We start from the raw sequence: 12,959 nt of genomic DNA on the forward strand, positions 1-12,959 counted from the left end.
ATTAAAATGATTCAACTGAAGTTTCAAGAGTATGCTAAGTGATTTTCATACTGCACATAAATGAGTCGAAAAGAATGGAAACATACTTTAGATCTAAAGCGATACAGCATACATTTGAAAACAGTCAGTAAACAGAAATGTATGATTTGTAATTAAGGAGCTAAAACTTGCAAAAACAATGCCATGGTCCTTAAAACAGGGAAAAGGATTTTTGTTGACTAGTAAAAGATGAGGCAACCTTTCACCCTGATCACACTGAGGTTTCAGCTCACTGCACCAGCAAAGAGTGTGTTTTTAACCGTGCAACCAGATTATCAGATGAGCAGACCTGCAAAGGAGCTGCTTACAGGAGCCAGACTGTTTCCCCGAGCAACAGGCTGCTATTAACGAAGGCCCGGCCTTAAGCCCTCGTCTACAATGATACTAATTAGGCACGGAGCAGATGCGCCCGGACTAGTGCCCACCTCGGGGTGCTGGCCAGGACCGGTAGTGTCACGGCGGCATACGCTGGTGACTGATTCACCTGCGACCTTTAAACAGTGGGCCTGGGGTCAAAGCCTCCCTTTAGAAGTACAGTAGGAGCAGACACTGGAGGAGACCGGGTCGGGTCCCGGCACCCCTCTAGGCTCATTAGAGTCGTCCATATGTGCAACAGTGCAGCATTTGAATAAAAAGCTTCCTGGTGATAAACACTCAGGCCAAATGGAAACAATGAAACTTAAACCTTATCCATTTTAAACAATCATTCGTATGCTGAACTTTTCTGTACCATATGTTTGTATGAAAAAAACAATACATGTCGCAAATAATGTGTTTTTTTTATTTAGTCCTTCATCTCACTCCTTCAAATTTAATTCCTGCATTTCTACTATTGTTTTATTATTTTAAAACCTATTTTTATAATGCATATAGTGAATTTCACAATGTAGTTGTCTTTTTAAAATGTGTATTTTTAAATTCTCTTTTATTTTATACATAATAATTGTGTCAATTAAGTTTACGGTATTTTATCCACATACAAATAACATTTAAATCTATATCAGAAACCCATAATATAATTTTAATTTTGTCCTTCTATATGTGGCCCAATATGAAACTCAGTTGCATGTTTACTGTATATAAAATTCCTTTATTCTCATTTATGTTTGTTATCCCAGTTATGTCACAACGGTCATTAAAGTTTCATTACATTACTGTGACTCTCATGTAAGCTCTGTTCAAAACTCTTGCTGATTTTTCACAAAAGTGTGTAGTGTGTTTAATTAACATACAAATCACCAAGTAGAACAAGGTATAAACTTAGATTGTCAATTGCTTCAATGAACAGCCGAGAAAACAAGTGTGAACGGTGACACAGGCAAGATGATAAAACAACGTGTGACATGCTTCATACTGGAAAACTCCGACAGACAACACAACAGCAGCCATGTAGCTTTTCTAGATGACCAACCCATAAAAAAATAAAATAAAATAAAGCACGTCTGATGTCATTCCATGTACAGTATGTCGACACGGCCCAGTGTGAGGACATAATGTAAGAACTGTGATGAGGATGGTTGGTTGGATTCAGCCAATGTGCAATGAGTTTCCTGTGCAACACACAGCAAGTACCTGAGTCAGACTGACACCTCCTGCAGCAGCTGGTTTCTGTAGGGTTCAAATTTTACATTTTACTAAACTTTACAAACATGGCTAAGATATTCAGTAAATGACAGACATTTGACCAAACCTATGAGATGGAGGTGGAATTGAGAAATATATATATCAAGTTATAATTCACATACTTTTTTAAAAAACCTACAGAAAAGAGAGAGAATAACTGAACATAATATACTTCAAATGAGAACCAAAATATGGATGTAATGGAATTGCAGAAAACTTGAAAATAGATCATACTTTTGCTGTGTCATGGTACAAAATGGCAAAACATCCAGAGCAGGCGATTCGTGTCATTTCTGCCACTACAAAAATGACTTAATAGTATCATTATGATAAGTTATTGTTTTCGGTGCTGATACAGCTAATCACAACAGGGTTTCTGCTAATCAATGAGCCTACCTATTCTCTATTACTATCAACTGAATCTGTAGCTCTTTATCCGAGCAGTTGACAGGGTTTGATCAGAATTCTATGACAGACAAGGAGGTGTAAGTATTGTAAATGTGTGCGGCATGGGGGTTGTGGATTTTGCCATAGACATGTGAAAGAGGAATTATTGATGCAGTTTAAATCTCTGCTGTTCACCATAAGAGGTCGATAAAGGTCAGCGATTACTTAATGCTTCGATAATGGGCTTGCTTTAGCATCATCCAATACCATCATCTGTAATCTCTCGTAAATGTTTTGCTTTCTGGATCTTTAAGAAAGCAGGTCTCTCTTATCTGACCCCTGAAAGCATCTTTTCACTGCTTTTTAAACAACACGTGAAAAGATTACTCCCTTCCTGCAGAAGGTTACTCACTCTGCTGTAGATACAGATCAAGTTAAGTGTTTCCGCCGCTCCACACTCTGATAACCTGATCCACACCAAATGTATGATTGCGTTTCCAGCTACTCTATGGGGTTGATCATAAATTAAGATCAAATACCAGTTCACCCGCAGAACTCTGCTTTGGTTGCTGTTGTTTGTTTGTTAAAGGACTTACAGTTGGATGAACAAGGAGGAGGATGCGCTTTGTTTTTCTTTGATATAAGGAAGAAACTCTACCTTCATTTACACAAAGCATTTCAATAGTGTTATAATACTCTAATTATTTTCAGAGATCACATCATACTTCTACGTTCCAATTTTGTGAGAAATGTGCCATTGACGAATATATGCCTGTGAACCACACTGTTTTGTTGTGCCATCTTCAGAGGATCAAATATCAAATGTGATCGAAATTCTTTTTTGGGTTTGATAACAATATATGAAGAGATGTAAACAAACTGCATCCTATAATTACTTATGGTTGGTTGGTCTTTTATTTAAAAAGTCACATGAAAACAGCCTGCATCATCTGCAAATACACAAATGTTATCGACATGGCCCTGCATGCCGATCGCTGTTATTTTGATTAGGGACTTTATCGGAAAAACATTCAGAGAAAAAGGTCAGTGCAATTTCACACCTCGGTGAGATTGTACAAAGAACAAGAGATTCATCGAAGCTGACAAAATCAACAGGAATGAATAGTTGGAAGTGTGGAGGGCTGTACAGCTAGCCAGACAGCTCTTTACCAGCACCGCCTGTTGCAAAACCTCTCTTGTCTTAGCACGTTGGGAGCCGTCCCACAGACACATTTTTGGGGGAAAATTGTCCAAACCAGGACTTTACTGTTCAGCTTAACAAACCCCTTCTTAGTAGAAATTAAGCTAAATGAACAAGAAACCAACCAACCAACCAACCAACCAACCAACCAACCAACCAACCAACCAACCAACCAACCAACCAACCAACCAACCAACCAACCAGCATATCATTCTAAAGTTAAGTCAATAGGAGAAAGAAATGACATCAGCTGACTGTCTTTCTTAACTCATTCATTAAAAGGGATGTTTGACCCAAAATCAGTTTTTTGTTAGTTAGGGTAGTTAGTAGAATTCAATGGTGTCATCACTTATCAAAATGTCCAAAGACACTTACAAAAAGAACCACGTGTTTCGCTTCCTGTCACTGATCTGTATGTTCAATGTGGTTTTTACAATAATCAATCAATATGAATCATATAAATAATATACTTCCGACAGAGATTTGGAGCTATGAGGAGGCGAAACAGTGACAGAGGAATAGTTTATTTAGCTATAAAGTGCAGAATAGTATTGACAACATACTGAGCATATATAATACCCTTTTAAGAGGATTTCCTTAAGTTGAACATGAACTAAACAGGTGCATTAGCATCTCAATGAAGTAGAATGTTTGAAATTTAAAACCTGTTTCTCCCATTTAAAAAAACCTCAGTGCACCACCCATGATGGGACCATAAGAAACACTGAATCACTGATCTGAAACCAGTGAATTACTACATAGGGAGAGAATGTGTGCGTGTCTCTCTGCAGTGAGCCTGGCTGCTTGTGCTGGGTGGCACAGAGGGGAGTGGGTGTGATAAACTGCCAAGAGTCTCGCGAAAAACGCCGCCTCAAGTAGGTCAGCGCGACTCAGAGAGATAATCAAGGCCATTTTGACCCCTTCTGTGTGAGCTGTAAGTGGGTCAAATGCGCCAGTCAGCTGTTGCAACTCTATCACGCGGGGCGCTGCGAGGCACTCGTCATACTGTCAGAGCCCATTCCGTTAGTTTAAGACGTGGCAGGGTGCCCTGCCTGCACCCACCGAAGCAGGAATCATACCTCTATCTGCCCCCCCCACCTTCACCCTGCCAGGGGTTAAATAATGTGAAGTTACTCTCAGCAGCATCAGCGGCAGATCCACCATTCCACTTGTCACTGAAAACACCCACTACAATCACAACCCTCTTTAACTGTTGTCTCCTCCTTTTGACAGCTCACAGCTCCCCCCCCCCCCCCACACACACACACACACACACACACACACACACACTCCATGTCTAAAATGCCACCCGCACTGTAACCAGACTAACCAGCGATGTCCCTGCTAATTTCTCACTCTTCGCTGCACAGACAAAAAGGAGAACTCATGTGTCTAGAAACACTTCTGAGCATAAATCTGCAACAGCAGAACAAAGGCGATACAGGGCAGCCTTAATCTCTGCACTACTGAAGCCAGCAGCTATTTTAAAGCTCTTTCTCTGTGTCTCTCTATCCCTCCCACCTTCCTCTCTCCTCTCTCTAACATTCTTCCTCTCTCTCCCTCACCCTCACCCTCCCTCCTCCCCTACATTTCCCCCCACCGATGTCTCTGGGCAGCAGCTTCTCTCTGTTTTCCTCTCCTCTCTCCCTGCGTGTCCAGTGACTGACTGCACAATACACATCAATTATTCATGGCTGCTCTCTCTCCGTTTCGCAGGCAAAACCAATCACAGATGGAGTCATTGCTAATGGGCTCATGCTGTACTTGCCACCGGCTTCTTTGCACTCAAGCAACAAATACCCCAGAGACAATGAGAGGGAAAACAGGGATAAGCTGTAAAAATAAAAAAAAAAAAAAAAAAAGGGAAACTTCATACAACACTAACAGCCACAAGAGAATAGGAGGACACACGTTTGTGGTCGGAGAAGAAGAAAGGTATTGTCACAAATAATGTAACAAAATTAGGAGCCGGCTTCTGCAGCAGTAAAAGGGTTAAAGAGAGAGAGGCTGGGGGGGGGCTGGGGGCTGGGAGGAAGGGGGAGACACAGGGGGAGAGGGGAGGAGGGGGTGGGCAGGGAGAGGGAGAGAGAGAGAACCAAATGCTTATCTCCTCACCTCGGATGTATGCAGCAGTTATTGATGTATCTTCTTTTTCTGTCTAGTGATCCATTGCCTGCTCTCCCAATACACACATCACACACAGAAGCAGCCACAGCCACTTCGCCAGAAGGGAGAGAGGGAGGGGAGGGGAGGGGGGAGGAGGGAGGAATGGAGAGGGAGAAGAAAAAAAAATGCAGGCAGCTCACATTTCAAACCTGCAAAAGGGGGGTGGTGCCTAATGTGCTAGACAGCCTGCATGTTGGCCCGCGTCCAGAGCAACGAGTAAAAAGAAGCCTCAATCAATTCATTTAAAGCAACATTTGCTAGGAGGGGAGATGCAGCGCAAGAACCGCCGGAAAAAGTGGCAATAGGAATGGTTCAGGTGGGTACATTGAGCAGTGATTTCAGCCCCCCCAAAATCTTGTCTTTGCATAAAGTCGACTTAATCCATCAAACTGGTCATTGTAATTAAGGGGCATGGAGGAGGAGGAGGAGGAGGAGGAGGAGGAGGAGGCTGGGCATTGTGGCTTCCTGATGCACTGAGTGCTTGAATCGGGGAGGGAGGGGCCAATTAGACCACATTCGTCTTTCAGCACACATGAGCCACGGTAAGCTTTTGGATAAATAATGACACACATATAAAACATGTAAACTGTCGGCAAACACACCACCTGAAGCAGTCTGGAGCGTCTACTGTCATCTGCATAGAAGAATACTCACACTCACCGGCAGCGAGTGGATTCAGGTGTCAACTGATCTGTGGCTAAAATACAATCATATGCATTTAATTAGAAGACGCAAGGTACAATTTTAGTTAATTTTAAGATGCAAACATCCGATTTTTGTTGCACTGCGAAATTACAGAGCCATATGGAGTGGCTGAAGAGGAGCTACAAATCACCTCCTGCTGCCACAGACATAATAACTGCGACAACTACCGAGAAGGACAGACGAGCTCAACCAGTCTTATCTATGGTCGCTGCTGTCTGTATTTGCTCTCCTGGTATTTACTATCAGCTACGTGCACGGCAAGTGACTTACAGCCCTGAATCCCTGCTGCATGTCAACACATCCATCATAGCTAGCTGGAGGACTTCACATACGGTGATTATATACAGTAAAACACAGTCCGAAGTGGACACAGGGTAGATTTATAGCTTCTGTGACACACGTATCATATATACGAAGCCTTAAACCTAGCGAACATGTGTCGAGGGTCCATCTTTACAATCTAGTGCAGACAAGACCCCAAAAAGATTCCAAAGATACCAAATGAATTACAATGAATTCCGGGGAAATGTTTATAAAATAAAGCACAATGCATCTAGTATGTTTTCATTTGGTGTAGTGGTGCAGCAGTAAATACATGGCATATTGGGTTTGAATAAACTTGCAGCTTGCTGAATATTATCTAAATGTAGTTAACAGGAAATTTAAGTATAAGAGGTTTGAGAAAGAAAATCACAACCAGAAAATAAGTCTGTGTAAGACAGAAACACCGAGCATTAATGAATCATGAATATCAACTAATCTGATTTGGAAAATGTGTTTAAGTGGCAGACTTGTAAATAATAGTGCAGCCCTCCAATGATTATAATGTATGAGGTGGTAATACAGTAGGTGGGGTGAGTGAACACTCATTCTTAGACTGGATCTCACTTCTTGGGCTGAAATAGTTTTACCACTTGTGGAACCACGGCTGCCTGACCACCATCCTAAAAAAATACTTCCATACATGGAAATAAAGTCTTAAATGTGTATTTAAATCTGATTAACTAAAAGTTCTCAGATACAACTCCGATGCTGCTGACATTCAAACGAGCTCTCGGCCACCAACAATGTGTGATTCTCTATTTAGGAAAAGCCACAGCTAAACTATATGTTGAAGCACACCGGCTAGAGAGACGGTCAGAAGGTAAGAAAAAAAAAAATAGAAACAACCTTTTAGTGTGGGTAGTTCTGGGAGGAGAAATTACAGCCCTTCAGGCCTGTGTTTGTGTGTATCTGACCTCTGTATTGTGTGTACAATCTGAGACTTTTCCACATGGCAATGACAACTTGGTGTACAGCACCACTTCACTGGAAGGCCGACGTTTGATCAGCTCCTCAGACTCCAGTTTATTTACTTTAAATTTGCACTTAAGCAAACTAAAGAATTCAACCATGTCAAGTATGAAGAATAAAAGCTAGACGGCACCTTTGAAAACGATCGTCTTCAATGAATTTCGGCATACTTTCCTGTCTTCGGAATTTCCACAAATATAAAAAAAAAATCTATGTCTTGAAATAAAATTAATAGCATGTTGAAATTCCTCTCTCCATTTAGTATTCACTCCAAAAACTTTTATACTTTGCCTAATGTTGATCTACAACTGCAAACATCCCCTCCCACACTACCAGCGGTCCCACCATAAAAACGTTCACTATCAAACCAACTAAACAAGATGAAACGAAGGATAAAACTGTTATTTTTCATCATGCTGATGTGGTTAAACTACAACCCACAATGTCTTCTGATCAAACTTGTATACAATCCTGCATGTGTAAAACATGTGTAGAAACAAACCAGAGCTGGAGCTCAACTAATTATCTGCTGAATAGCTGGTTTACCAGGCGTTTGTTACATCAGAGAATGAACTGAAAAACTTTGACTGGTCCCCGTCTCTTAGAAGTTGGTGCCTCCTTTCACTCCTTTAGAGCTGAGGAATTCCAAGAGCTTGCTGAGGCGCAAACGATTAGGAATGTGCTACTCTGACCCTCTAGGGGGGAGAAAAAAAGAAAAAAAAAAAAAAAAAATCACGATTAAGCATTTTGTAGGCACTCCCGAGCCAGACTGAACCATCCAGCAGGAAGGGTGTGGCACTAATGAAAGAAGCCTAAAGAGGGCTTGTAATGTAGCCTGTGATGGAGAATGAGAGGGGAGGCCCTGATGAGTTTATCCACACCGAGCCAGTGATCTCCCTGCTTTGATGTCGGCTCCACGTGCATGGCTTTGCCCTGCGGTAAGGCAGTCCGAGTAATCACAGATTAATAGAGCAGGCTAATCTCAGTCACAAAGAGGTCACTTCTAGCAGACACATGCCCCTCCCCCAGCCCTGCCCGAGCATTGTGGGTCGCTTGCAAAAAGAGACTACAACTGGCCGATCCCCCTTAGTACATCTATTAAAGAGTTTGATTCACTAAATCACACTGTGTGTAGAGTCAACATACAAACCTCTAAACTGCTTACTTTGCTTTAATTAAGGTACATATGCTAACTGATAAAATCAATAGGATGAGATAATGAAGTTTTCTTCAGGCGTGGAGATACTTATTGCTGGTGTCATTAGGCTCAAGGTCTATTTTTGCCTTTCTAAGCTTTTGTTTCTTACAGAGAAATAAAAGAAACGTATGTCTTAAGCTGTTGAAGGCATTACATGATGAATATATTGTCAAAGTTACCACCTGTTTCAGCTGTAAGTTGGCTGTGAACATTGATTTCCTGCTGCTGAAAACTGCTCTTTCCTTCCCTTCGGCGCAATTTGCCTCCCCTCAATTTACTCCCATGTTCGGGGGAGGAATTTAGATGACATAACAGAAATGTAATAGAAAAAGGCTGCGCCGCGTGTCAGAGCCAAGACAAGCTAGGCCTGGTTAAAATGGGACACCAAATCTGATTTACTTATTAGCGCTCAGCCATTGACCTGATGTCCTCTGTGGCAGAAAGTGCCGCTCGTAACTCCCAGAGATCTTGATCCCTCTCGCCCACTTATAACACAGATTTTCAGAGCAGATTACAAGATGCACGATGTGACTGAGCCGGTCAGCGGTTATGGGAGTGAGAATTGGCTTCAAATGCACCCTGGACACTTTTACTGGCTTTCTTTTTCCCTTTTGAGAAAACTCCCGGGCTTTGGGCTACACGAGCCCCTTTTTGTTGTGAGATAAGCATAAGTTGGAACAGTTTCAAGCTGTCTGAATACAGAACAATGCAAAAGCTTGTCATTCAACAAATGATAGACAGTTGTATTTATGACTGAGATGAGAATAAAAAAAAAAACTTGGATCGCGTCCAGGAAAACTGTCAGATTTGGCTAAATGAATCATGGCTAAATGAATCATGGCTAAATGAGCACACTGTATTCAATTACACATAAGATTTACCTCATCTTACGTCCTGGCTAATGTAGCTTCTAAGGCTGACACTAACTCGTCTTTCTCCCGTGTTGGATGTCTGACCTGCTGACGCCATCCTGGCCCCCATCATGTGACTAACCCCCCCACCACCACCACCACCACCACCACCAGCCCCCGTCGCTCATCAATGGCCCCGCAGGATGTTGGGGAGTGGGTCCTGCCCCTGGGGCCCCTGTGGGGAGTGTTATTTAAGAGCCGTCTCCCTTGGCTGCCAGAGAGGTCTTTCTCTCCGCCTTTACAACCCTCCTCGACTGGGGCCTCCGCTCTAAAGAGCTTCTTGGAGCTTTGCAGGAGAATGTCTCCTCTGTGGTTTTCACTAACTCTCTCTCTCTCTCTCTGTGTCTCTCTTTCTACAGGTCTCTCAAAATATCCATGCATACAGGTTGATAATTGTCCATGAAATGCACTTTGGGATGCTGCCTAGACTGGAGTACTTGCCGGTTTCCAAATGACTACTATTGCAGAAAATTATCCAGACAGAGAAGCAATTGGCAATCCTATCTAAACCCATAAATTAGGAGCCTGAGATTTGATTTAGCATTAAGTAGAATTAGAACATTTGGCGGTATAAGTTAATCGCAAGCAGAGAATGATTCCCCTCTCGTGGCCTGCAGAAGAGTGACAGTGCATGATTTGAAGCCTCATGTTACCGCATATAAAACCATGGACGTCGTAAATCAGAAGAGGCAAATACAAGTGAAAATCCAAACAATATGTGGCTCTTGACTTTCATGTCCTAGTCGACTTAAGATGGCTCAGCGAAGAGGCCGAGCACACAGAAGCAACGACGCAACCCCGCTTTCCTTCATAACACGAGACAGGTGGAAACCACAAATCAAAAAACTGTAAAGAGGCACAAAATATTCCTGTTATCTTCCGAGCTGCTGACAGCCGCTACATCTTCATTCCCGTCGTGCTTCGGCATGCTTTTTTTCCCCTTTCAGCTCGATAACAACATTTAGCAGTATACATCTGTCCCAATAATCCATCACTGTACTAAGATGACGCTGCTGTGTGAAAACAGGAAGTCATCGTCACTGATAAAGTCGTTTTTTTGTTGCGTGTGACGAATTGAGTATTCTGCTGTACGCACTTTGTCTTAAAACTCCAGAGAAGAAATCACATTTGGCTGTAGTTCTCCATGTTGTGAACACGTTTGGAAGTGAGATGCGACATGAAGAAGTGAAAGTTTATGCAGGTATTAGAGGGCAAATGAAAAGGTATTTTGCGCCACTATTTTAGTTGGAATCAAAAGAAAAAGACTGGACTATGTGTCATGCAGAGAGCCTTAAAATAATCGAAAATCATCATTTGTTTTTTTTTAGTCTTTGCAGGACGTCGACAAGCAACTTAAAACGTTCTAAATTAAACAAATTAAACATAACAGAGACCATTCAGTCTATTTGAAATGCTTTCCAACACGGTTAGGAGTGCAGTGATTTTCTGGAGTATCGGGCTCTTGAACAGTCTAGTAGCGATGGGTGGGTATCATGAAATGCTGCCAAGAATTCAGGCAGGAACTTTGAGCTCAAACAGGCCAGCATGGCCAGATGGCCCGAGACGGCGGTTGAGAAAACTCTAGTCTTACCTGCTGATTTTGGAGTGAACTTGTCCCTGTTGGCAGCGCACACGGCCAGGAGCCGGTAGCCCAGGTCCAAGTCGTAGCCCTGCTGTGCTGCTACTCGGCTGACCACCTGAACACAACGACAGCAGGGAGCACTCAGTTTAGGACATTGTGATATTTTCTATTCATTCATATTGTGGAGGAAATGATCAACGGCATCAAAATAATTTCCCTATGTCGTTTTTTTTTGGAAAACACTAACACATGTTTAGCATCATATAAATATTATGATGCTCTAAGGCTACATACAGGTGAAAAATACATTCAAGATGTCAAACATTTGTGTTTGATTAGTGGATGATTGAAGATTTTCTTTTAATCTAAACCGGCAATAAAAACACTCAGGTTTTTGGAATGTTTATGCAATAATTATACTTTTTTTTTGTGCCTTTTCTATAACATTTTCTGATTATCTTTATTCCTAGAAAAAAAAGTCACAAAAATGCCAATTCGGCTCTCATCTAAACAGCAGAAACATGCGGCAAGTGCTCAGAAAGTGACCACTTCTTCCAAGGCGGAACAATCCTTTTAATGTGTTATTTGATTTTCAGAACAGAAAATGTTTATAGATATAAATCTGCATCTGCATAAACATAACAGACAATTGAGGGATTTATGTGCCTGTGCATTCAATTGCAGAAGTTGACAATTTCTTCTGATTCCGTGGCTTAAGTTTGAACCAAATCTAATTGAAAATTGCGATGTAGTTTTTGAGATATCATGCAAAGAAACAAGCAGTAATATAAATGGTAATTAAACAGGAATGGAAAACAAAATATCTTTGACCAAATTGATAAGACTGCTGTGAAATGGGTATTAAATGCAGATTTTGAAAATACATCATTGCATCTATAGATAATAAAAACACATTAAATACAGGTCCATCAAGGGACTTCATCATTCTGTCTTCACATTTCCCCACATTCTGACTGTTACATAAGAGTGCAGTTTTGCAGCATCAAAGATCCAGGTCAACTTAAAGGATAAAGTCACGACTGCTTTATCAGTTCCATATGAGTCGGCGGAAAAAAATGTAGCCTCTGGTGCCGCGATGCCCACTGAGAGGAAGCATTAAGAGAAACATCCACATGCCACAGGAGGTGAGGTAAATCACCCTTATGTGGCACATGTTGCTTTGATTTACCATCGCCATTATCAGCTCAAAGAGACCCACTCAAGACGTTAAGACCTTAAGGACGTACCGAGGCCTGTGTGGATCAACGTGCCTCACCAGAGACAGATTCTTCTCCTCCGCCTGGTTTTCATAGCCGCGATCCCCAAAGTTCAAGACAAGCCCTGAGGTAGCACAGCTGAACACTGCTCCCTGCACCGTATCATTACCTCCTGTAAGTATAGTCTTGACGTGACACCAAAACAGAGTATGTATATGTGGCCTTTATTTATAGGAATCCCCCATTAAGAAGATGATATACGAGTATAGGCTGTCTAATTAGCATCTAAACTCGTGAGGGACGTTTTGCTGAACGGTAATTTTAGTGTAAGAAGTTATAACAAGTTCTAATTTCAGGACTTAAATTGTACACAGTCTGTGGAGATGTGGTTAAGGATTGTCTACGTGACAAAAGTCACTCAAACTTTAGTGCTGTGTACTTACTTTGTGAAACTATCTGCACAACAAATTATTAATTCTTCATGCTTTAGAATAAACTTGTCATGGAATGTAAAACATTGCAAAAAGCCTCCTGGTGAAACACTGGATGTAAAGGCAGATAATATCTTATTAACTCCTATATTAAGATGACAAATAATCTTGTTTTTCTAGAAATGTTTTAGCTTTTAAGGTTAGTT

At 41.6% G+C, this 12,959-nt stretch overlaps 1 protein-coding gene across 2 annotated transcripts in view; it reads right to left on the reverse strand.

Moving 5' to 3' along the window:
- LOC129091083 (zinc finger MIZ domain-containing protein 1-like) overlaps positions 1-12,959 on the reverse strand; it is a 105,173-nt gene that overhangs the window by 15,699 nt on the left and 76,515 nt on the right. For both annotated transcript variants that reach the window (XM_054598541.1, XM_054598540.1), the window contains exon 5: positions 11,115-11,220. In XM_054598541.1, the coding sequence (XP_054454516.1) occupies positions 11,115-11,220 (106 nt within the window). The remainder of the gene's footprint in view (positions 1-11,114; positions 11,221-12,959) is intronic.

This window comes from Anoplopoma fimbria, chromosome 5, assembly GCF_027596085.1.
Source record: "Anoplopoma fimbria isolate UVic2021 breed Golden Eagle Sablefish chromosome 5, Afim_UVic_2022, whole genome shotgun sequence".
NCBI classification, from domain to species: domain Eukaryota; kingdom Metazoa; phylum Chordata; class Actinopteri; order Perciformes; family Anoplopomatidae; genus Anoplopoma; species Anoplopoma fimbria.